The following is a 26891-nucleotide window of genomic DNA, read 5'->3' on the forward strand; positions in this document are numbered from 1 at the left end:
GACAGAACCACCTGGCTCGAGTCACAATGCACAAGGTCACCTTTACAATTTGGATTGTTTGTAACCTCTACTCTCTTTCATGCATTTTAGTAAAAGTGCATTTTTGTAAACTCTACTTTTATTAGCCAGTTTGTTTGTGTTATGATGTGAATTTCATGAAATGTATCAGCTGTAAATAACTCCTAACTGTGATATATTGGTTTCTTGCCATGCATTAAAACAACTTGTAGAGTGTTTTGGTTAAATCCTTCCATAAAGAGAAACCTGAACAAGACTTGAAACCCAAAAAATATCACTCTTATTTTATCATATAAGCTTGTATTCTGTCAGAATTGTGCATTGCCCTACAGCGAGAGTTACCGAATGACATTTTTTAGGTTGACTCAAATATGGAAATGCCTTTATTTTCATTTTAATTCCCTCTTCCTGCTTCCAGAGCAAGTGTTGATACAGCTGTCAGAACCTGAGATGGAGTGGTCCTCGACAGGGTATCAGAGGCGGGAGATTAAATCAGGCAGGGGAATCGATAACAGCGTGCCGATTGAGCCACTGAAGGCTGGCACTGGGAGACCTACAAGCACCTGATGATCAGCTCAGATAAAGAAAGTCCACTGTGATGTTTACTACATGTATATTATGGGCCCCCCAAAAAATGTTGATTCATTGTTTAGGTGTACCTAATGCTGTGGCCAATGAGCTCCAGACAGAAATACATTCAATCAACAAATCAGACTTTTAGATCTTTCGCTATACGCTGGCCAGCAGCCACGTCTGCAGCAGAGGAATTAGGGAGTCTGGGAGTTAACATGAAGCAGTCGCTCTCCGGTCACAGCCTCTGACAACTTCCTGTACTGGCTAATTAAAGTGGGCCAAATTGACTCGACCGGCTGAGACTTCCACTTCCGTCTCTCTTCCGACAAAGCCGAAGCATTTAAAAGTAAGAGTGATGGTGAGTTAGTTTGACCTTCACATGACACTCCTTCAAAAACATTTAAATGGACATGGTAAGCAACCAAACACCAAAAGACAGGCGGCATTCGCCCTCCACCTCCTAAGACCAAAGAGGTTGTTTCCAAAATTGGATTTTTTGACCTCCGCCCGCTAAATCTGGTTGTGGGTGGCAAAGATGAACTTTCCTCTTTTATACAACTTGCTCACGTCACATTTAGAAGAACCATCTGGACCCTTTTGCACATTTAGAACAGCCGCATCAGCAGCATATGCTACTACTTCAGTGTCTGGCAGGCGCGAACCGCTCCAATGGGATGGAAGGTGACATCATGCCACAGCTCAGGTGGGCTCTAGGGGAGAGATGGTAGTCTGGCAACATAGATCCTAAGTTAGTTCTTTATTGCGTCATCTTTGTGTTGCTTAATCATACATCTCGACAGCATGGTTGATGCATAGAGTGGTTGTCTTTTCATGTCACTAAGGCCAGGTCCACACATACTCAGATATGGTGGAGAAGGAAAAAAAGAATATTAGTATGAAGCTAACTGAATTAGATAAAACTAAAGTGAAGGGATATTACTTCCTGTGCCTGTCTTCCCATTATTCAGTGCTTCTCAATTATTTTATGTTTATCACGCCCAAGAAATGAAAAAAAAATTTTTTCACACACAGCCCCGCCTAACTTGCCATCGTGACTAAATAGTATCATTTGTCAATAAAATTGTTGGAATACTACTTGCGCACTCTCTGACAATGACAGCACCACTGCCAACTACTGTAGTGGATGCGCAATTACACTTTATTTGAGTACGACAAAAAATATATCATTTTAATAACATGCTCCCTGAGGTCACATGCACCACCCCCGGCATCACACCTGACCCCCCCACCACCACCAGGAGTACATTAACTCTACTGTAGACATTCTCTGCTTCTATATTCATACTTTAGACATATTGTACTGAGCCAGGACAGTGATGCGTGAACTAGTGAAAAAAAAACGTAAAGGCAAAACATACTTGTGGATTTGATCCTATAGTTTGGATAGTCACCACAGCAGTTTAAAAATATGTTCACCCTAGTCAAACTGTGAGCTAAGACTTAATGAATAATTAATATAATTTAATGAAGGCACAACATATGTACATAACCATTAGCTGGATTTAATCCTAAGTACTACATTAGCGTATTTGGTCATGATTATTATACATTATAAACAATAAAAAAAAAAAAGATATATTGGCTAGCAGAAAGATGAAAAATTATAGGTCCAACACTAAATCTTGTGATGATTATGTATTTTTCTTTTTTGTCAAAATAATGCAGATTTATTGTGTTCAAAAGTAGAGCCGACAACTCTGTGACAAATCTTAACCCCCTAATTCTCTTTCATGACAAGACAAACAATTCAAAAATGTGTTTTTCAAGTTGTACCGCTTAATCTGATACTCCCAAAGTTTCATCCCCTTCCAGCAAGCCATTTAGAGGCACAGTGTGAGTATTTGCGTACAATCAAAACCATCAAAACACTCACTCTCAACTATGGTCATCCAAAACATTTGTTGAGCTTTAATTAACCTTCCTTCAAAAGCATTCTTACAGCTGTCTTGGTCAAGGTTTGAAAAATGAGTTTCCCAACTCAGAGGATGAAGATGAACAGGACAAGAGACTGGATGCAGGATGCAGGAAGTATGACCATCTTTAAGATTGCTCAAGTTGTCACTCACTGCTCCATCAGTCAGCCATTAAAAAGGTTGAATGAATGAGCCTTGATAGCTCCATCAGCTCAAACAAAAAGCACTGAAACGAAACATGAAATACTAAATAAATAAAGAGCAAACAAAGAAAAGAAGCTTGACCACTACAGGGGAGAGCGGGCGGCCATCAAAGTGCAGAACACGAGCCCACGCCACCTTGGTTCCGCCCAGCATTTTCTCCAGACAGGAAGATGGATGGACCCAAGTCTATTAATAAGTACACGTTACTCACCAGGGGGCCAAAACTGCTAACACTGCAATTGGCTCCCCGATACTAGCTCCAACGACCACCTCCCACAATGGCGCCCACTCCTCTCCTGATTGGAACGACAATGCAGTTAACCGAACACTCCAAGCGCAACTTGGAGGCTCTCTTGGGCCTGATGACCGGAAGCCCCCGATCGATGGGGCGACAAGTGAGCAGAACACGATTTACAGCGGCTTATCATGTGCTCCTGCAGGCTTCAACTTGATGATGGGAAGGAAAAGGGTCAAATGTAAAAAAAAAAAAAAAGATTTTTTTTTTTTTGAATTGGAAAGGAAGCCTATCTAAATATACAGAGGCATCAATGAAGTAATGCCATTGTTCCTAATGAGGTGTGACAGCCCAGGATAAATTGGAATATGAAGTGAAGCATGATTACAGGGGATTAGATAACAACCGCCACACAGCCCCGCTCGCGCTGGGTTTATAAATACATTTGCTGGCGTTCCGTCGGCGCATGCACACGGATGCCGTGCCCACTTTGGCGGCGGCAGCGTACAATGTGAGAGATAGCGGTAAGGTCAGCTCCACCTTCACAATGCTACCGGCTATGATATGCAAAAAGCGCTTGACAGGAGGTGCTTCATCACGCCGTGGCAGCTTTGGTGCCGGAGCCTCTCGTTGTGATTAATCCCCTCCCCGCATGCTTCCCGCCATAAAATGCGTGGCAGCTTTACATTAGATGCAAACGGTGATGCCGCCATTTTTTATTGGGAGATGATGTGGAACTTGAAAGGCGCCAAGGGTTTTTCCACAACTAGATTTGGCTTTCTGTGGTCTGATTCAGTTTGTAAACTCGGTTCTTTAGTTCGGTATAGATTACGGGCTCTAGCCTCTATATGTTTATGTTTATGTTTATGTTTATGTTTATGAGGAACTGCAAGCAGACGTAAAGTTGGCCAGGGCAACTTTCTTCCAACCCGATCATCCGTCCGTGTGTGACTGCCATGGGTGATTTTAAAAAATATAAAAGAGATGATGATGATGATGATAATAATTACAACACGTGTTCGGTTAATTAATTTCTTCAATGATTCAGAGGGTTTCATGCTCGCTGTTGTCATATTTATGAAGAAAACACTATGACATCCACCAAACACATCCACAGAGCTCAGAATCTGTCTGCCTGAACCTTGATGAAATTCACCAAAAATGGGTTACACCACCTGCGCCACAACTTAGAACTGTTTTCACCGAGTCTAAATTCCAGGCTAGCAAGGTCCAAAGCTGTCTACCAAATTCCCCAAACATGCTAAATGAGGCTTGCACCAGCACGGAAATCAAATGTGCCAGTTTTTATGCTCAACTGCATCTGTGCTGCCGACAAATATAGAATCCAATTTGATATCACTCTCTTTTCTTAATGGTTTCAAAATGATAAAGGAAGAATGCTTGACCTGCAAACTAGTAAGTGAAACAACACTAATAGCCTTCATTGATAACATGGGGGGGGGGGGGGGGACAGGAAAATTTGGCAGGCTTAAATATTGTTTAACTTATGTCACCATAATGATTTTTTAATGCAGGCCCCTTCCAAATGTGGACACAAATCAACAGCAAAATGCCCTGATCAATGATGGACTATAGATACACCACCCAAAATAATAAATCTACACAACAAGCAAAGTCCCAGACTATTATTTGTTGCAAATATACTACATTAGAAGTGTGCAGTCCATTAAATAAGGTATTAGATTGCCTACAACTGCCAGTGGAATATTGCAGAGGTTACCTGCATCTAAGCCAATGGGGGAACGGCTGATTCAAGATCAACAAAACGGTAAGAAATGTAGATTCCTCGTGTACAGTAAATGTGGACAGAGTTTTGGCAGATACGTTTAACTTGCACACAGTAGAGGAGTAAACCAGAAAATCTGATGCCGGCATTGTGTGTTATTCCAGCCTGAATCATCAGTTTCATCGGTTTATTAGCTACTTAAGACTACTTACTTACACTAAGAGAGAAGCCTGTTGCTTTTAGTGTGAGCATAGAGTCCAAAGCCTTCTTGATTTGTTTTGCAGTATATAAATGTTGTAAATGCATGCTACTGACACCTACAGGACTAAAGTAGAACGGCAACCACTTCAACGTACATGTGAGCGCACCAAACATCATATGACACTTCTAAAATCATCCATCCATCCATCCATTTTCTTGACCGCTTATTCCTCACAAGGGTCGCGGGGGCTGCTGGCGCCTATCTCAGCTGGCTCTGGGCAGTAGGCGGGGGACACCCTGGACTGGTTGCCAACCAATCGCAGGGCACACAGAGACGAACAACCATCCACACTCACACGCACACCTAGGGACAATTCGGAGCGCCCAATTAACCTGCCATGCATGTCTTTGGAATGTGGGAGGAGACCGGAGTACCCGGAGAAGACCCACGCGGGCACGGGGAGAACATGCAAACTCCACCCAGGAAGGTCCGAGCCTGGACTCGAACCGGAGACCTCAGAACTGGGAAACGGACGTGCTAACCACTCGACTACCGCGCCGCCCCTTCTAAAATCATCCAGCAAAAAAAAAAAAATCATCCAGTACGAACTAGCAAATGCATTAACTTGAATCCATCGCAAAAGGAAAAAGTTGATCAAGTTTGCCTGTGTTTCGACTTCTCAAAATAAGTTTTGCTGACATTTGCACACACTCCAGAGTGAGTGGAAATGGGAAATGCACTTTCTCAGGCTGGGTCAGTGGAGCCGCTAACGTTCCATCGCTATACGTTTTCATTTTTACGGCTGTGGATTGCTTCGGCACCGCCGGTGTCTCGGCTCAGCTCAAACACACTTCATCATCCTGCACTGCCATAAAGAAAAAAAAGATTTCCTCTGCCCCATTTCCCTTAAAGTGAGCTCAGCAATCGGTCTTTCTCTTAGATCCACCCTTGCTGCACAAGTTCTACTGATGAAACACTGCGTGATCACACACTGTCATGCTCCAAAATGTTTGACCTGCTTGGTGGTCGGAATATGCTGATTTGACAACTTGCAACGGCCAATGCGAATCGCTCAATAGTCTTGGTGCCACACACTCATTGCACGACAACATATAATGATGTGGAGTTGTTGTGGGGAGGTTTCTACTATCAGGAAAATTGTTACTTTTGAAATTCCAACATGACTGTGATTCATGGTATGTGACTTCAATTACATTCAATTTAAGATCTGCAATATGTAAATACACCCATGTACATTTTGCGTAAATTAGGGATTGGCATCATAATCAATTCAATTCAAATCTTTATATAACAGGGACGATGGAGTCAAACAAATAGTTACAAATTTGCAGCTGATGCGATGTATATAGGGTTAATTCTCAACTAGTTCCCAATCGATTGATTGTTGGGAATACTATCGATTGTGGACAACAACCCTAACTTTATGAAACTAAAAGCTTTTTAAGTAGTGTCCAAAGCAGCTACTACAATAGAAAAATGCCAATAAGATTAAGGACTATTAAGTAGACGGCAAATTTTACACTTAATATGTAAAAATCTTAAAAATGACATTTTCTTTACGATATTGTTACTAAATTGCAGATGCTATTGATTATGTTGCTGCACATACAATTATGAAGACATTTCATTAAATAATATACACAATCTCCTACCCATGACAAGGAATTAAGCAAAGTAAATTGAATTATTGGTGACATAGCTTTAAAGTGGTGCTCGTTTACGAAACATCGCCTTGCAGGTGCTTTACTGTTGGAGCTACAATAGGAAATGCTGCATGCATAATTCAACAATGTAGACACAGTCGTGTTACCCACTAGCGTTCCCCGGGACAAAAAAATAAAAAAACTGTAGCACTAACTGAGACAAGGAGGAAAGCGCAAGATGCACAATGTTTATCGATGCAAATACAAATCTGTTCTTATCAAAGACAACCCAGAGTGAGAGACAAGTGTTGACTATCCGCGCTGCCAAGTGCACTCCTGTGAAATGGTCGCTTTAGTGACCTAAATGATAAATTTGGACCAGGCTTGTAATGTACAGCATGGGTCCATTGGATCCAATGCGTCAGCTTATGGTGTTGATAAGTGTCCTGGTGAGAGCGTATGTTTAGCTGGGATGGAGTCGCAGGTGCACGACACAATGGAAAGATTGGCGCGAGAGCAGACTGGAAAACAATGTGTCGCAAGTGACCTCCTTTCCATATGTCACACAACGCAAACTTTCTATGTGTAAATAAAAGTAGCACTTCATCTATCCGAACATTGTAGCTGTTTTACACACTTTGTTAAGTATGTCACTGCAACTGTTGTTAAAATGTTACTATAGTAACTAAAGTACACTAATAAACATGTATACCTTCTATATTAAAAACTCATTTGCTCTCAATAACATATAAATAAAAAAATGTTTTATGTTTTAAGTGTCCCAAAGACGTATTTCTACGGATTTTTGTTTGTGTTTTTTTTTTTTATGCTAGAGCATACAGAAGGCTTTGATGCAGCCTCTCAACTGCAAAGAACGGTTGCAGAAATGGTAGTTATTACACAAACGGCCAGCAGGTGGCAGCAGAGCAAAGGAGATCAACCAGGGCCATGTAAAAAAAAAAGAAAAATTACTTACAATTTTAAACAGATTTGTGAAAACTGATGAAACTTAGCTCTCTTCTAATGCTAATTGCTGCAAAACGGAAACAGATTGAAATATACTTTTTTTTCCTGATGAAAGAAGAGACTTTAATCTTTCCTTTGGTAGGCTCCATGCTTTTATAGCAATTGAACACGATATTCTGTGGGCCTTGCAAAGTGACTCAAAATCCAGTAAAACAGCCGGGACCAAAAACGGGATTGCTTCTGTGAAAATGGCTGGGAGTGAATAAGTTAAGCTTTCCATGCATTCCAGGTCAAATTATAGAATATCCAAGCTGCACAATCTATAGTGATTGCGGCTTCCTTTGTTCAACTCTTCATGCAGACATTACTTTGTCTATATGCCAATCATTAAATGTGGCAAGATTTGGTTTCTTATTCAACTCATTCTACTTGCAGATATTGGTAAGTCTACATGGCAATCATTTCAAGAAGCAACAGTTATTGATCGGTCTTGACACTCTTCATAAAGATATTGGTCAGTTTCAAGCATGATGAACAATCAGTGCACATTGTAAACCATGGGAATGTTATTTTTACATCAACTGATGCCAAAAAAGAAAAGTATTTTGTGATGTGATGTGCAAGCTTGTTAATTTATGTAACAAAAATAAATATTTGTGATCTTACAGCAAACATTGACACTCATTATTTGTTTGATGACAATCTCTAAGAAGTGTGAGGAGCACAGTACATGATGTGCAACCAGCCTTACCATAAGAGAGAACAAGAGTGACGATTAAAAGGACCAGATTTGAAGTCAGCGTGATACAGTAAGAAGGAAAGGAAGAGTTTGACTGTGCGTTTCGTTATGATCAAACGTATCTCATTATGCAATAATCTGTTGGTTTGACGCAGAATGTCAGTGTATCTGTCACGACGACAAAAAACACGTCCAACTAATATCAAAATAGTCGCTTGGGGAGGAAAAAATACTTCCAGTGTCAGTGTAAACTCATCCTCACTTTACTCACCCTTCTCTAGCTTCGTCTTCATCAGCATTGGAAAGGAGCTGCGAGCCAGCCAGCGAGAGGTCCAGTGCCGCGAGTGGAAGGTCTCGGTAGCCGAAACTCACCAATTGGACCGGAGGAGCCAAGCATTGGTTCTCATCGTCCACTTGCTGGGAGATGACCTCCAAGTCTGACAGAGCTGCAGTCTCCGCATCCCTAGTAGACCACCAAGAAAAAACATGATACAAATTGACAAACTAACAAACTGGAGAATTAAAATAGTAACTGACAAAACTAGCTAATTAACAATTAACATAAATAACTCACAGATGGACGGACAAAACAACTGCCTTAAATTTAATTGAATAATTGACTAACAAACTGGCAAACTAGCTAACTGACCAAATGATTAACAAAATTAACACAACGAATATAAAACTGATTAACAAAATGACAAACTAGCTCGCTAACTGAATGAATGAATGAATGAATGAATGAATGAATTTTTATTTCAAAAATGCACAAAATAAAAAAAAACTAATAAAAATAAAATTAAGTATATCATCAGCATGTTAAAAACCCATGTTAAAAAAAATTATAATAATAAAAGTAGGAACTTCGAAGTATAAACTTTTTTAACTCCTCCCTTTATAACTTACCGGAAATAAATATTGTAAATTTTCTGATAAACATAACACAAAAACATAATCCTATTAATTTTTGCCTATTGAATTGCCTTTGAAAAGAGTCCGTCAACTGTCTGGGTGCCCAACGGATACTCGCGACTCACTGGTGCCGGCGGCCATGTTGCCTTGTTCCCCGGCTGAGTGCCAAGGGCGAATGGCCAAGGCAGCTTGCTGTTAGCCAGTCAGGGCTTAGGCAATGAAAAATCACAGCTCATCTGTTTTCTAAAGCTGAGCTATGATTGGTTGTTAACTGAGACCTGAGCAACTGTGATGTCATCTTCAGTCGACATCAAGTGGCAAAATGGCCGCTCCTTAAGATGGATAACAATGGCTAGATTTTGCTTCATAACTCATATTCCACTAATGTTTTATTAATCAGAAAACCATATTTAGACCAGTGGCGCTGCATAGAACATATTGTTGTCAAAAAAATGGTGCGTTTGACTTCCACTTTAAGTAAACAGCACCAATAAAGTAGTTCCCCTTTAATGCAGTAGCTGATAAGTAAAAGAAGTGAAAGATGGTGCCAAGACAAATCGAGCTGTCATAGCACAAAGGCAGTGCAGATGAAAAAGACTTTAATTATTCAGTCGGGCAACATGAAGAACACATTCTTATTCACTGCCGTGCCCTCGGGGCAGCAACGCTGGGTCACCGTGGGTCACGCGCAAACACCCACTCGGCATCGCGAAACGACTGAGCGCTCACACAGTTTAGCAACACCAGAGAAGTTGCCGGTCCGACGTTCGCTCGGAGGGACCGTAATAACTGGGGCGTGTCTTGCTTGAAGTGCAGCGCTCGCATACATTTGTGACCACTGTTTAATGCATTTTAAAGCACTGGGTTAGTCATCACAAAGGAGGAAAAGACACTGAGTGGATGAGGGGAGGTTATTGCTGGATAGCTTTAAAAATCGACTATATTGTGGGAATTATGCCAAATATACTGTAAGAGCTAACAAATAATAAAACAATGGTGTGTAATTAAAGATACAAGCGGCAATTAACAGACACTTGACCCCTCCTTTTCAATGAAAATCCTCAAAATGATCAGCAAACTTCGAGTCAGGAGTCAGACAACAATGGAGAACAAGCTAGCAACAAGTTAAGGTTTATTACTTCTATTGCTCGAACCATTGATGGGCTAAAAATAGTTTACATCGACAATATGGGATAAACACGACACATCCTGATCCAACTTGGTGACTCTCACGTAACAATATACTACCGTGATAGAAAAACCCAGTTGTGCAAAAGCCGGGCTGCCTCAATTGAGCACGGAGGTGGAAACAAATGCTTGAACGTGGCCACAGACTGACTCTGTGTGTGTATGCTTGTGTTGTATTTTTAGACCAGAGCAGATGCTGGTGTATCAAGTCTGACGTGACGTCATTGCCTCTCCTTTTGTCAGCTGAGTAGATCCCCACTCGCCTTCAAACGTCAAAGGAAGTCAGGCGAGGGAGGGGAAGTTGAGAGGGAGATGGTGGTTGTGGTGGGGGGGGGGGGGGGGCATGTCAGGGGTTATGCAACAAGCTCAGGGGGACAACAAACAAAAAGAGGAGCGCTCTGAGCAGTAAAAGAGGGGAAATGGTGCTGAGAGAGACGGGGAGGGTTGCATGTAAAAAGTGGAGGTAATAAATGAATGGGAGGGAGGTGTAGATTGGAAAGGGAAAGATGGATGGCGGGGGAGAGGGAAGGATGAGGGCAATGAAAGGAGATGATGAGGAACCATAAAGATGGAGCCGCCACATTCTGTTCAAGTCAGCCTTTTTCATATTTATTTCAGCTACAATTCACTCTCAAATCATTCAAAGTAGCACAAAGAATTAGCACACTTCTGCAAATAGTGGCCACAGGGAATTATTTACTCATTTGTAGATGGGAGGAGGCTTTTAACTGTACAGGCACTTTTTTTTTAATCTCTCCACAAAACGATTCGATACGATTCTTGATACATGGGGTATGATAAATAACCGTAATTTACTATAATTAGGTGTCTGTTTGAAGGACAAACATCATTTGAGGGGGTAGCAGTAAGAATACACAACAATTAACTTTTACCTATCTGTCATTCTCACGTCCCCCAAAAATATTTGCGATCATTGTTTCAAACCCATAAATCTCGGCTTGCTGTCTTTGCGGCCCCCTTCTACAGACAGAAGGCTTGGAATTGTGATGACAGCGCACCGAGTGACCTGAAACATTCAGAAGACAGGCATGCAATATGACTGACTGGCAGATGGACGGACAGACAGGCGTGCTTTTAGGAGAGCGGAGACAGGTAGACGCAGATGTGCACGCACACACGTGGTTTATTAAAACATACAGTGCTAACGTCAACGCTGAAAGGCTTTTTGATTTAATCGGCGGGACCGTAACTCTTCAAGGTCATCGCGGTCTCTGATGGAAAGTGTGTAGTTGTTAAAGAACTGTTTAACACCTCGTTTTTATCATTTTGCTTACAAATTAATGAAGAGTACCGCTGTTAATTTTATACATGCTAGACAATTTCAAATTATGCTAACATTAACGTTTTTAGTTCTCTCTCTCTCTCTCTCTCTCTCTCTCTCTCTCGCTCTCTCTCTCTCTCTCTCTCTCTCTCTCTCTCTCTCTCTCTCTCTCTCTCTCTCTCTCTCTCTCTCTCTCTCTCTCTCTCTCTCTCTCTCTCTCTCTCTCTCTCTCTCACACACAAACAATTACTTGTAATAGCCTCCTGACTACCAGCAATTCAAATTTGTCCTCTGTAGTGGACCTTTTTAAACCTGAATATCTCCCACCCAGTGCATACGATTGAATTAACTCCTTTTGTGCTCTATAGAGGACATTTGGAGCTTTCCAATGATGCCAAATGTGTAGGGGTGGGGCTTTGGTACCTTTGGTTGCATCATAAAAGAAAATGGCTTCCCTCAGTGCATGCACTTTTTAGGGAAGAGGAAAAGTAAGTGTATAACACTTTTTATTGAACAAATTTAGGCTTTAAATGTTGTTAGTGTGTTTTCTATAAGACTCTTAAGAACACATTAAAGTATTGTTTGAATTATTTTAACTGTATTTGAGCCTAGCATTTTAGTTTTAAAAATGTCCTCTGTAGTGGACACATCAGCTTAAAAATTAAAAACTTTTTTTCTCAAAAAATTATTTTTGCAGTATTCCAGTTACTTCACAAAGATTGGGATATATCAAAATAAACATGATTGGACAGTATTTTTTTCCTGGTAGTCAGGAGGGTATAAAATTAATATTTATATTTAGATTTATTTTATTAATTTGATCATCTCATTGTTTTTCATGTGGAATTAATACCTTTAAAACACATCTCGCCACTTGCCGTCACCTGAAAATGACATCACGTGCTCAGGGCTTGGTAACAAACAACCAATCACGGCTTAGCTTGCAAGCATCACATGACCAAACACAGAAAACAGGTGAGCTGTAATTGGTCATTACCTGAGCAATTGTGACGACATTTTCAGTCGATAGCAAGTAGAAAAATGTGTTTTTAAGGTATTAACTGTGCATGAAATATAATGAAGTTATAAAATTAATTTGAAACAAAATATTAACTTTGTACTGATGAAAATGGTTAAATAAGTAAAGTATCCCTTTGAGGTGCAATGAAGCATTTTGAGCTACAGTCCAGCTGGACTTGCAATTATGTATACAGTATTTGTCAACAAGGAAGCCGTGACCTGAAAAAGTTGAGAGCTTGAATGATTTGGAAGTCATCATAAAATTTCAAGTTAAAAAATGAAAATAATAATTCAGAACCAGATGACAAGAAAATAAGAAATAAAGTGGCTGATATGAGTGCTGCATTACTTTTCAGTGTGTGTGTTTTTTTTTTTTTTTCCATCTTAGTTAATGAAAAGAGCTTTCAGCAAGCATTGGACGTTATTGCAGTCTTGTCTCAAGAGCGGCTGCCCTCATCCCAATTTGATGGCATTATTTCCCGCAGCGAGAGGGCCTCACATTTCTTTGAAGATACACAAAAACAAATTCACCCAAGGCCGGGATGCTATTGACTCATACGGCAAATGCAATATGTATCGTGCAATTCAACAAAATTGATATTGAAGGGGGGGGGGGGCTTCTGCAGACCACAACTTTTTATTGTCTGTTCAGCAACTTGCGTGTGTAATCAACGCCGCCTACACTTTTGTAGACACATCAACAAACGTGTGCATACAAATAAATAAGAAAATACAATAACATGTGAGAAAAGCGATGAAGGCAGATGCTACCAGCGCTGTTTGATTAAATGAAAATGGAATAGCTTGCTGTGTTTGCCACATGCGTGACAAATCCCAGAGTGCTTACTTTACTGATTCACACTCACAGACTGTTTGATAGCTGTCAGAGGGTGGGCCTACTTGACACACCAGAAACAACTATTACAATAATAATAATCATCATTATACACACAATAGGACAAAGGATCTGAATTAAGAATTAATTTTTACCCGTGCTCTACGAATGATGTCCTGATCTGATTCGTTTTGACCAAAATATAGTGTAAGCATCTGAATATCATTGTTGCTGTATGAATTTTCTTTCTTTACATTTTTGGAAAAGTCTGCATTCAGTTTCATTCCAAAAATATTAAAATATTAAAAAATAAAAATAAAAAAAAATTTAAAAAAAGAAAGAAAGAAATGGACATGAGTTTTTTTCAAATAGCAGCGACAATATTATAAATGGGAATTGTCATACCGTATATTTTATCAAAATGAACTTGGTTTGACGTGACAGCTGGGAGTAAGCGCACACCTACCACCATTTTAAGTGCCTCCGGTTAGCCTCAAATAAAGTACAGCTGTTCTCGCGGGCAGGTTTCAGTTCAAAATAGTACTTGTCGGAGCAATAAAAAGTCTGCAAGAACATCTGAATTTTATTTGGGATTCATCACTTTCAAGCGGCGGTTTGTGAGTTCTAACTCCCCATTTAACATGCGGTTGCAGGGCTCCAGAGCGCCCCTGAATGGTGGCATGCTGCCCCTAAAATTTGAGACAGTGTACGTCGATTTTTCATCTACTCACGCATGTGCGGCCAGTAAAGTTGCTGATTTTTAGTTGGGTTTTTTTTTTTTTTGTTGCTGGCAAGCTTATACGCCACACGTCAGCACATTTATCAGTAATAAGGTGGAAAATGAGTGGAAATGTGAATATTGCAAGTTGATTTACTTATGTTTTCTTATTAAGATACTAAAATTTCAGGTTAGGGGACACTGTGCAGTGTGCACAATAGTTTATTTTAAAAAAAAAAAACTGGGTTGAGTGAACCTAGTTCTAAAAGGATGTATTGTGCAACCACATTTGAGTTGTTTAAATTACATCCTCTTTCAAAAAGTTTTTTTTTTTAAATTAAAGGGAGCTTTAATGGTTATTGGTCAAATTAATGACGGATAGTTCAAAGTTTTGTCATGATTTATTGTAGGGTTTACATAATTACCATTTTCCAGCCAATGACTGATCAGCGATCAATGATTTTGTAAAAAAAAAACAAAAAAAAAACGCTAACTGATTCGATCAGAAGATGGAGCAATACAACCATTAAAAAAAATAAAAAATAAAAAAAATAAAAAATTTACTCTATAGTCGACAGCCGTCATTTGCGGGGTCTAGGGACGAAAATGGAACGGAAATGAAAAGTATAATTGATGTCAATGGAAATGAATGGGGGGAAATTATTCAAAAAGAATACTAAACATTAACCTAAATATAACATATAATCTCTTGTTTTGCGGAACCATTTAAATACATCATTAATCACTGATTTTGCATAATATGCTACATACTATTCGATCCCGATCCAGCCGATCAGATCGGGGGAAAACAAGTGTAATTTTATGTATATCTATTTCATTTTTTTGTGTCACAAACACCTGGGATTGTAATCCAGTTTTATATTCAGTGTATATTTTCATTTTTTATTTTTTATTTATTTATTTTTTTTATTTTTTTTATTTTTTTATAAATATCGTGTGGATTCTCACAGAAGTAAAACTGGAACCACTGATGTTCCTGACTTATCAATGTCACTGAGGATTTTTTTTAGAGATAAAATTATGGATGCAATTTGTTTTCATTATTATTATTAGTATTATTATTATTATTATTATTATTATTATTATTATTATCCAAGTCAGCATTTTTTGTTTTATGAGAAACACGAAGAATAACATGTAATGTTGTTGTTCAGAATGAAAAAAAAAAGGTGAACATTCAGATAGTGTACTTGATTTGTGATGGACAGCAAAGATAAATCATTGATGCTTTTCTTGTGTGTGTGTCTGTGCTCTTAATAAAGTTTTGATTGGATTAATGTAATATTAATGACTGAGCTGTGAGAAATAATGGAAGAGCCAATATAAAATCGTTAACTTCAATGTGCCAAGCTTCCAACAAACATTTTACTGCTGCGCTTTCGCTCTAACACACACGTCATGACCTTTCTGAGACCCCCTGACGCTCTTGTACAAAAAAATCAGCATGGTAATTGCAAATACTCTGAGCAACATTAGCACAAGTACACACTAACGAGCCACGGAACACACACATGCACACGCACGTATAAAGAAAGAAGTGATATTCAGGGGAGTGGAAGCTCCCCGAGGGAGGCAGATAAAATTAAATAGCGGACTGTAATATTGAGCGCCAGGTAGGAAAGGTCATTACGAGACAAAAGTTGCTCAGGGGATTTCAGCGGCCAAAACAGAAGGTCATGTAAGTAACTGTGAGGCAGAGCCACTGACGAATATTCTTTATCGAGCAAGTGTGAGTGTCTCGCTCGTGATGACGGTCGTCTTTTTTGGGGGAAAATGAGGGAGTCCATGCATATTTTCTATACACGTTATCTGGTCCATGTTCATAACTGAGCTGAAGCTTATCCGAGCTGACTTCGGGCAAGAGGGAGACTACACAGCAAACACTTTGAAGCAACATAGCCTGAGCCTAGAATCGAACCCAAGACCTTTCGTTGCGAGTCAGACATCAATAGCCCATTCTTCTGCTGATACAAGCAATGATTATGTTAAAAAAAAAAAAAAAATAAAAAAAAATAAAAAAAAAAAAAAAAAAAAAGGATGTTGGTGAGTAACAGTATGGGCATACAGGCTTCTCATTAGATTGTGCTAGTGTAGCTAATATTTAAAAAAATAATAATAATATTGAAAACAAAAATATCCAACTACTTTAGTATCAGTTCAAAGCGGCTCGAGGTGAACTCAGTGCACTAAGTTTAAAGAGTTATTGGACACTTCATGAATCAAGACTCCACACCTCCCCCCAATCGGATTCTCAGTAATATAAAACTAAGATCTACTACCCGATGAAAATCATTATAATAAAGACAGTGTAAAAACGGGCTTGCTGAACGAGACACATCAGGTGGATGGCAGTAAATGGCAGAATGACTTTTGTCAATAAAATTGAATTAGATTGGATTTGGATGACTAAAAGTGATGTGCTGAAAACATATGTATGAGTATGTATGAGTATTATATTTATGAATTTAAACACTTTGTATCCAGACTTGTTTCAGGCCATGGACCGTTAATGGAAAATTAAATAGGACAGGCACAGGAAAATAACGTACAATTCAATCCCACATATGTTTTTGTTTCAATAAACATCTATATAAAACTATCACATACAAAAAAAATACAAATAATTATCATACCAGGAAGTTAGTTTTTTCCAATATACTGTAAATATATTTTGCACAAGGAATATTGACAAATGAGAACCTGATCATAAATTCAATCTTTTAAATGACTTTTGTTGAATTTGATTCAAACCTGGAACTTCCGAACTGTCCGTCAGACATTCAAACCATGAATCCACCATGCTGCCTCCGTAGAAATTAAAGTGTTCATTCTCTCACGTTCTTCTCTCATCACCGCTTGCCTGCCTCGCAACACCCACTCACTCCACTTGCAAAGATGCTCAGAATAAACCATTTGATTGGCTCAAGTCCCGTTCAAAGCACATGATTTGTCTGTGTATTTCCTGTATGCTAGCATTTACTGTAACCATAGCTACCGGAAAGCCCCAAATAGCCGCAGGTTTGTTAAAATAATGAACTAAAGTTCAGCGTGTCAATCAAAAGATGACCAGAAGTAATGTGCTGGACACATTCTGTGATTGGCTGGTGACCAGTCCAGGGTGTGCCCTGCTTGTTGCCGGAAGTCAACCAAAATAGGCCCCCGATCATCTGCGACCTTAAAAAGGACAACCGCTATAGAAAATGGATGGAACTGGACACCTTTAAACTTGGTTAAAACACGCTAACGTTTAGCAGATGTTCCTGAAACAACCAATGTTTTTTCTTTTCTAACTTCATGGCTTTGTGACAGAGGTTAATAGAAAGAAGCGAACGTTTCTGCAGAATCACACACGCAGTAATATGGATTTTCACGTCCGAAAGTGAAGATGAGGCAAAAGACGACGTGTCGGCTGAACCTCTGGGGCTTTATTGGCAACCGAATTACAGTGTAAAGTGGGGAAAAGAGCCAAAGCAGCAGAAATCACAACAAGCTCAGCTTGCCTGTCTTAGCATTTGTGTCACTATTGTGTAGAATTTATCAAGCTGTTTGTATTACCAGCACAATAAGAAGACACAGAGAATTCGAAATACAGGAAATACTACTTACCTCTGTTGTTACTATAGTGGACCAGATAACTGCGACAGTTAATAATAGCTAACTAATATTAGTCAAAGATGTATGCAATGTCATGTTACAGTGTATCTTACTACAGCAGTTATGTACATTCCATTTAAGGGAGAAGAAAACATATTTAAATATAAAGATGAGTACAATAAGAGTGCCAAGCTCAGTCAAGGCATAAAAATCCTAAACATGACCATCTGAATAATGAAAACTAAGTTATTAGTTAGGCATCCTTCTTGAATTTCCAATAACATTTTTTTTAGAAAACCTGAGGAAAACACTTTTTATGTTTAGAATTGTGATTATTCTTTTTTTTGGGGGGGGGGGGGGGGGGGGCACTGACATTTTTCCTACATCAATTACATAGATATTGTATCGTGGCTTCAATGTATTTATTTTTGTTGTATCATAATATTATCATTACTATGGATGAGTATTTGACTACATCTTCCTTGGCTAGTTGGGTAAGAAAACGAGCGACTGAATAACTGGTTAATTGTTTTTTATTTATTTATTTATTTTTGAATAGATGGCAGAATCTCTCTGAATATTCTGAACTCATGTTCCCAAACCAGTGTCACAGTAAATAAAGAGAACAATGTTGTAGTCTTTCATTACTGACATCACATAGTTTTTCACAAGCCAGCAAGCTAGTTGAAAGAAGCGTATGGCCACTTCGTTTTGCCTCCATTAGCGCAACACGTTATATGATTAATCAACTTTTGACTTAATTCATAAGGATCAATTAATCAATTGATTTATACGTCTACCCTAATTCATGACTGTGGGCAAAAATCCTTATGAAACAGAAGACAACCACGATCTTAAACAAATGTCATTGTTTGCAGGTGAGGGGAGCATGTATGAATTAGAAGAAAGAATGAAATGAGGCTTCTCACTTGATGAAAGAGCGACAATCTGATTAATACTAGACTGCATGTGTGTGTGGTGTGTACAAACTTACCCAGCATTAGCCATGTCGCCTGGTGAGAGGGAGGAGAGATGTGTACTTCTTATTGCCACTTTTCCCACTCGACCTTCCTTCTATTCTTGTGCTGTAATTCACCACGTATATGCTGCTTTCATGTTGAACCTGTAGGGCAGAATACATTGAGAGGGATAAGGGACATAAAAAAAAAAGTAAACAGTGTAGTATAGAAGTGGGAAGACAATAAACCCTATGTGATGGATAAGGCTTTAGGCTGCATTGCCAACATTCAATGTGTTACAGTGCCAAGGTGTAGATCATATTGTGACACATGAGCAGCTTTGTCCAGCAAGTGAGAGTTTTCTTGCTCACCAGTCTCAACATTAGCAACACTTGCATGACCTAATGAGATCCAGTATAAGAATCATATTTAGTTCTTACAAAGATAATGCTCAGTTTTGATTGGCAGAGGTAGTCATTTAATCCTATGGTTTATTTTGTTTTTCTGTCTTAAAAAAAAAAAAAAAAAAAAAAAAAAAAAAAAAAGCATTTAGGTCCAAAAGTATTGTGGTTCTAGTTTGCAGTGGTATACAGCTGCACTGATCTGAAACTGTGTTTCTCCATTGATTACATATTAATGCAAATATACATATTAAAAGAAACGTTTATATAAATAAAGCTGTACATTTGAATAACAAATAAAAAAATAAGCTTATTCAGCAAGGCAATTGTGGTTTTGATAAGCATAGTTAAAAAATAATCATCATAGTTAACAAAACATAATCATCTAAAAGTATTAAGTAACATTTCAACGGCGGCGACATTTTGCGTCAAAACTTTTGACGACTCTTTAATCACTTCCTGGTTGAGTATGTGAGCGCGTGTTGGTTAGAAATGTCGCCTTTTCTTTTTCTTAACCACCACAAAACTAATAAAAGTGGACTTCTTGGGAGGAAAAGGCGCTACTTTACCTGAGTAGGACTCACATGGCCGAAGAGTGAAAGCTCTCCCCGGGTGAACCTCAAACACGACACACATCGTGGCCCGGCATCGAAGTAGCAGTTGCAGCCCGGTTCGGTACCACCATCACCACCACCGGAGCCATGAGATGACGCCGCGGATCGGCGGAGGGCTTCCCCGGCGAGCTCAGCGGGAGTCCCGCGGATGAGGAGGAGGGAGCAAGAACGAGGAGCTGTCCGGGTGCTGAAACGAGTATCCGGCTTCCTTCCACGGTAGCAATGTGGGCGAATTTCACCCCAACGGCATAATAAAGATATTCGCCGATGATTCGTGTGACATTTGCATCGCTCCCATCACGACGTATAAAAAAAATAAAATAAAATAAGATGGACGAGGGCTCCCCAAGCATGCAACGAGCTTCCCTCACGATTGTCGATTGTGGAGAGCCACGAATGTTTTTATTAGCTTTACGCCCGCCAGGTCGCCCCTCTCCGTTGTCGAGAGCGTTTTTATGGTTTCCAAAAATAAAGATACTATGTGAGTAGAGGGTTTGCCTTCGCGGCAATTGGCTTAAGCGTTTGTCACTCATCGGGATTAGCCAGCCGATGGTTAGCGCGCACATCAATCAATGGATGCTGACCATGTTACACGCTCGTTACACAGCGTGGGAGCTGAAAAACACACAAGCACATTAACGCCTCACGATTCGTTTTGTTATAGGTTTTAATTTATTTGAGGGCAGATTTAAACAGCTCTGATTTTGGCACATCGTTGTAGAAAAGTGCACCTGCCACCCAGAGGAATATAACCACCACCACCAAAAAAAACAAAAAACTAATACAGCACATTTCCTTCCAAGGAAGCTCTAATTATTGGTCATATGTTGGGAGTCAATACAAGAGCTTGACATATGATGAACATTTGTGGGCTTAATGTATGCAGGCTTTTCATAAAGTTTGTCTTGTTTTATTTGTTCTAAAATTGCATGCCAGGCTGCAGGTTGCACAACAGGCTGTCAATCTGTTACAGCTCTTGTAGATCTCAACAGCTACCTAATGGAAGTATCAGATGTTGGGTAGTATTGTTACAGTATTCTTAGCAAAAATATTTGAACTCTGAACAAACAAGACAGCAGCAGCTATTAACATCTTACACAACAATGCAAAATAGATAATTGTGGAAATTGCACCTTTACCACATGAAGGACCACAGCAAAAAGTCACCATTCAAGACAGGAAGTTTGTCGAACTTTGGAGAGTTTTGTTTGTGCTTTTTACATTCTGGCAGTACCAAAACATTTGATAATCAGGGCATCATCACTTACGCCTATTATTTCGTCCATCTCCAATTTCCACTTAAGAAAAACAAGCATGAAATGCTGTGCCAGGTAGAGCTGTTCATGAAACCGAACAGTGAACAATGTTCCCTCTTGTGAACATTTTGACACAAGATATATATTTTTTTTTTAGTATATTGAGACAATTCCGCATCCAAATTCGTCTAAGAGTTGGGGGATGGTTCTTTTCTGTTTCCAGTCCATGAAAGGAATGCTTGAATGAGTTTGTTATGGAAGAAGCTGCCCATCATATGCCGTTGGATTAGGGGGGAGGGGGAGCCAGGTACACAATTGGCTCTTTCTCTCAATCCAAGACAAAAGCTATTCCGGATGCATGTTCACATATTTCTGAACGTGTAATGGGCAGATGTCCGAATACTTTTGTTCATATAGTGTATCAAAACTGCCCTGACTTGGTGAAAGGAAAGTGACATCTCCTCATACAGGAATAAAAAGTGCCTTTGCTAGATCAAAAACTCTTAACAGCTCAGGTTTTTCATTTCAGCAAAAAAAAAAAAGAAAAAGAAAAAAACCCTGTACGGTGGCCTAAAATCCGCCTGATATGTTGGCAAAAGCGAAATATTTACACGCATTTTACAAGAGTGCTACGTCACAGCAGGATACTGTAAGAGATGATCAGTGTTATCCTTTTGTAACAGCTAATAGGAACACAATGGAGTCCCAACGGTTGACATCAAAATGACAGCTGAAGGGTAAACTTAACTCAAATGCGTTGCAGCTAAACTTGTGTTGGTCAAATGTTAGTTTGTATCCATCAACCCAGATGGACCAGCGTCATGACCGTGGTGTACTCGTGCTGCAGACAGTCTGTGTCTGTGTCGCACAGCGTGTAGTCATCTTTGACGATGCGGTCGCAACCGATCTCGCCGTTGCCGAAAAGGCCGAAGAGCGGAACCCCAGGGAAGACCTTTTGGAAGGCGTCGGCCTCCACGTTGCTCTGGTCACTGTAGTAATTCTGGCCTCGGCCCACGCACGCGAACATGAAGCCCAGGGTGTTCTTCTCGGGGATTTTGGCGGCTTCCAGCCTGCGGATGGTTGCTTCGGCCGCTTTGGGGCTGCTGACGTCTTGGTCCAAGAGCACCGAGGCGCCCTGCACTTTGGGGCCGCTCAGGGCCAGGCCAACCACGCCGTATGCACCCCGGCCACAACTACGAAGGGCGAGAATGTTGTCAAAGACGGAAAAATACAATACACATGCTTGAGTTCACAAAAGTGATGCTCGTCACTTTAACATCTTCAAAGAGGTGGAAGTAACTACATTTTAAAATATCATGTTTTAAAATAATTCTATTTTAGCAATCAAAATATCCAAACGCCTTGATACCACCAACGCCAACAATATATTACTCAACAAAAATATATATGCAACACTTTTGTTTTTGCTCCCATTTTTTTACGAGATGAACTCAAAGATCTAAAACCTTCCACATTCACGATATCACCATTTCTCTCAAATATTGCTCACCAACCAGTGTAAATCTGTGAGACTTTTGAAGACTTTTTTTTTTTTTTTTTTTTTTTTTTAAGAACTTGCGGGAGCCCTGAAAAGCATTGCATTTATATTTTTGTTGACTGTAGTATAAAAATGAATTGTAGAAAAGGCCTCCCCTCTAACAAATGCCTGCTGCTTTCTGTTGAATAACTAAACGCCCTTTGCCACTACATGAGGAAACAGTACTCGTTCTGACACCTGCTTGTTGTTTCTTACCAGAGCCTGGTGGGAAAGGCACTTTCTACAAGTCCCCCTGCAATTAGAGCTTTGCTCTTGGCCAGAGGCTCCAGGATTTGGCCAAGGAAACGCTCTCCTCCAGATTTATACGCCTCATAGACAAACAGGAGCACCACTCTCAACTCTGGGTTGTCGATAAGTCCTATTGGCACAAGCCCATTAACAAAATTCAATACACTTCAGGAGACATTACACTTTTGCAGTAGTCAGCAGAGGTTAAAGCTTAAAACAACCATAAAGGAACAGTATCTCTACTTGCTGTACTATAATGGAAATGTGCATGTGTATTATTAAAGCAAAAACAATGTCATTTTAGTTTTGCGTTTCTTAACACTGCTACACCGAAGGCTGAGAGTGTCTCCACTCACCTGCTTCTTTCAGAGCGCTTGGGGAGAGTGACTTCTGGCAGAAGTGAAATGGCCTGATGTGGATACCCTCCATGCTTGGGAACATGATGGCAAAGCCGGCCTCCCCTTCCTGATGCTCCTCCGGAGGCCTGGAGCGAGAGCCGCTGGGGGTTACTGCATACACAAAAATATGTAAATGCATTACAGTTACTTGGTGATGGACATACTGCATGTTAAAGACTATACAAATTATTCTAATTATTAGAATTTCTCAACGTTGGCGCCTCAAATCATTGGTCTCCAAAATACAGATGTCCTGACCATGTTTAATTCATTTTCACTTGACTGAAACATGCCAACTCTTCTTATCCCTGATGATCACATTGGAGCTCGCTGTACACAGGAAAAAATTTTTAAATTATCTTGCACCGGCACTCGACATAGGCAAAGCAAGTATGCAACATGCACGTCAAACAACTCATCTTCCGGGTCCCATAAATTCTCTGCAGCAAAGGCTGTATACACAGACTGATACACTTGCACAAAAATCACTCAAAGCTATTTTGCTGATGTGCTTAAGAAAGTGAACATTACAGAAAACATTTCACACACTGATGTCTCATTTCTCCCACACGCTCCACTCTGTGGATCATTCTTCAATGGCCTCCAGTCCATAACCAACATGCATAAATAACTTGTACTTCAGGCTATAAGGAAACCTATTACATGCCATCCCAGCCTTCATACAATGCCATACATAATCCAATCACAGATTTCCTCCAATTGAATTAGAGCCACGGCGACCCCGCGTTGACCCCCCCAAGCAGCAATATCACCAATAAATGAGTGTTATGGCAAACAGCCGGGGCCGCCATTAGGCCTGATCGACGACGGCAGCCTGACAAGCCATCATCCTCGCCAAGGAGAGCCCGCCTGATGGAGAGTCGCTTCTCCGCAGGGTTGTGATTATGTGGAGAAATGGTGAGCGTGGGGTGCCGCAGACGAGGCCATCTATCAGGGGAGGGGGCGAGGGGTGGAAGAAGGCAGGGAGGTGCCGGCCCGCCTGACTCGGCACCGGTGGCGTGGATTAATGCCGAGGCATCTGCAGGAAAGCGGGCGATCCCTTTTCTCAAGTTGCCTGCAAGCTGGTGTGACTTATTCCAGCGTGGAATTTGTAGTGCTTTCGCTGCTGTTTGGAGAACTTGCCTGCCCGCACTTGCCAAGGAAATCCCATTCATGGTGTGAATGCTGTTTGCCTTTTGTATTTTATTACATTGAGTTTAAGGGCACAAAATAATTACAATAAAAAATCTCTGCCTTGCAACAGATTATCTGGCTCGTTTTAATTCTTATTTTAGCCGCAGAGCTTTGTATCAAGAGCCTAGGGTCACAGATGATACAAATACTAACAAATTTTTCCTCGTACAAGTGGAAGTGCTTTTGCTTGTAATGTTTTATTATGACAGACCACCCAGCATCACGTGACCATGCATGCTCGGTTGCTCAAGTTTGAACCTAGCTCTAAAAGTTTTACGTGCATAATGCAGGGACACAAATGATGGTGTCCTACAATTTCTGCCTACCAACAAGTGATGATGCGGCTAGCTGGCTGAACTTAGTTGAAAGTGCAAGGAGAGTAGAAATTAAACTTACAGACAATTCCCGGTGTAGTAATGCCCATGACGTCACAATTTTTCGGGAAGACCTGAATGAGCTCCTCAACTGGACTGTGGCGCCTCCTCTTTGCTTTGGGGAAGAAAAAAAAAACTAATAGCTTATAGCTGGATCAGTTATCAAGCATGAAACATAAAAGCATTGTTGTAGCATTGAATACAAACCTTTTTTCTGTATGTAGCAGTGACGTGTAACCTTGAAGGCCTCGCAGTCCACCAACGCTAGGACCGTTTTGGGCAGGAGAAACACTTTCTGTAAATACAAAAAGTGCTATGGTTAAAACAACTCTCGTTCAGAACTCTTCTTTCTGTGTATTTTATTCCCGTTATATAGCTATATCTGTACGTAAAACTGCATATATTTTGCCATTGATAAAGCTGAACCTTGTTCGTCTTGATTAATGAATACACAAAAAATCCTGCATTTAAATAAAAAGGATGCCACTGTGCCACATCTTATCAAATGTACCAAATACGTAGCAGTAGTTAGTAGGTAGGTAGCAAGACCACTTTGACTCCAAGTCAATGTGATGCAATACTTTAAGGTTCTGCTACTTATAAGATATTACGTGTTCTAATGCCTTGCGACTTTGTAGACTAGAGCTAAAATGAAGTCCGCAGGTTCTAGAGCATTCTCTATTCGGGTTGCCTACCTGCGGAAATTAGAACTGCTACCTCAACAGAAATGTTTAAAGCTCAACTTGAGACTTATTTGTTCTTTTTGTGTGTATGATGCTCATCATGAACGCAGCAGCTGCTTGTTTATGAGATAGGTTATAAGCAAACAGCTTGTAGCGAACGTGTGTGACATCATGCATTTTGAGATCACGTCTCTGATCAACTGCTGAAAGGAGGCTGATTCTGTCCTCTTTCATCTATAACTGCTTTAAACATCAAAACGTATGTAGGAATGGAAGAATGTTGATTTGTTGTGATTGTATTGTATTGGTGTTAATGTTTTATGTTATGTTATAGTTTTTGTGTTTCTGTAAAGCATTTTGTGACAGGTCAGGCTGTTTGAAAGCGCTATATAAATAAACTTGAGTTGAGATGAGTTAAATATTGCCCTTGTTGCATCAACGCCTTGTCTTCTTGGAAGGGTGATTCCCACCACCTGTGGTCCCCGTCCCTGACAAGGTTTCTTCTTTTCCCCCCAAGATAAAACACATTTTCATCTAAATTACAAAACATACACATGTACCTTGAGAGTATCTCATTACCTCCACCTCCTCAGCCAGGGCGTTGCAAAGGGCATGAGCCTCCGTGGTGGATGGCCCACAGGCCGACACCCATGTCAGCTGCTGCTGAGTCCTCAGTACTCGTCGCGCACAGTTGCTCCATAGTCTACACACACTTTGAAAGCGAACCACACAAACATACTGTTAGCATTAAGCGAGGGAACTCGTCGGCGCTGCTGACAACGGACTGTTTAAAAGAAACACAGCTTCGTTTAAATTGACGCCAACAATATAATGTAAAAACTTTTCAAGTTAAACACTTTCACTTCCCCCAAACAGCCATGTTGAGCGCCTGTAGAGTTTGCTACTTGGGGGGAGAAAAACAGCACGTTTTGCTACCTTGCGATCCGTAGCAAAGATTTGGTCGGCACGAAAGTAAGAATTCGCTCGACGACTTCCACAACGTTGCTCAGTACATATGTCGCTTTGTTATCCGATGCAGGTATGTCGAAACCGGGATTAGCGTCCATTTTCCCTCTTAAAAACCGTGGATTTCGCTCAACAACGTTGCCTTGCTACGTATTTCACATTTGACCCGGAACTGTTACGAGGAACGCCAAAAGACAACACTGCCTCTATCGGCCAGGAGGAATTTTAATCACAGCAAGTAACGCCACAAGTTTGATTTGATTTGATTTGTTTATTTATTCATTCATAAAAGACAAATGAGTAAAATACTGCAATAAATGATTAATACGGTATGGAAAGCAGTTTGAACATTTATTTTTAAAAGTAGTAAGAGTAGCTAAGTACCCAGGCATAGTGCCGCTAAGTCGT

The 26891-nt window shown here is 40.2% G+C and overlaps 2 protein-coding genes across 3 annotated transcripts in view; both read right to left on the reverse strand.

The window, feature by feature from the left end:
• LOC144017879 (transmembrane protein 266-like) overlaps positions 1-20367 on the reverse strand; it is a 41200-nt gene extending 20833 nt beyond the window's left edge. The window contains exons 1-3 of one of the 2 annotated variants that reach the window (XM_077519843.1): positions 19797-20367; positions 18847-18975; positions 8554-8745 (exon numbers count right to left, since the gene is read on the reverse strand). In XM_077519843.1, the coding sequence (XP_077375969.1) occupies positions 8554-8745; positions 18847-18860 (206 nt within the window). In that variant the 5' untranslated portion in view covers positions 18861-18975; positions 19797-20367. Of the gene's footprint in view, positions 1-8553; positions 8746-18846; positions 18976-19781 lie in introns of both variants that reach the window. The other variant, XM_077519842.1, reaches the window with a different exon arrangement.
• A 108-nt stretch (positions 20368-20475) lies between these two features.
• On the reverse strand, positions 20476-26670 carry fbxo22 (F-box protein 22). Its single transcript, XM_077519845.1, has 7 exons — positions 26454-26670; positions 26097-26229; positions 25042-25129; positions 24857-24949; positions 23225-23377; positions 22836-22998; positions 20476-22275 (listed from the first exon to the last, which is right to left on the reverse strand). Exons 1-7 carry the CDS (start codon positions 26582-26584, stop codon positions 21882-21884), a joined length of 1155 nt encoding a protein of 384 aa, XP_077375971.1. The 5' UTR covers positions 26585-26670; the 3' UTR covers positions 20476-21881.
• Between the last annotated feature and the right edge of the window lie 221 nt (positions 26671-26891).

This window comes from Festucalex cinctus, chromosome 4, assembly GCF_051991245.1.
Source record: "Festucalex cinctus isolate MCC-2025b chromosome 4, RoL_Fcin_1.0, whole genome shotgun sequence".
NCBI lineage: Eukaryota > Metazoa > Chordata > Actinopteri > Syngnathiformes > Syngnathidae > Festucalex > Festucalex cinctus.

Coding starts and splice junctions, on each gene's coding strand:
- fbxo22 (XM_077519845.1), bottom strand. CDS start 26,584: ATGGACGCTAATCCCGGTTTCGACATACCTGCATCGGATAACAAAGCG. Junction 23,378..24,856: donor TACTACACCGGGAATTGTCT/GTAAGTTTAATT, acceptor TTGTGTATGCAG/TAACCCCCAGCGGCTCTCGC. Junction 22,999..23,224: donor AAGCGCTCTGAAAGAAGCAG/GTGAGTGGAGAC, acceptor TTGTGCCAATAG/GACTTATCGACAACCCAGAG.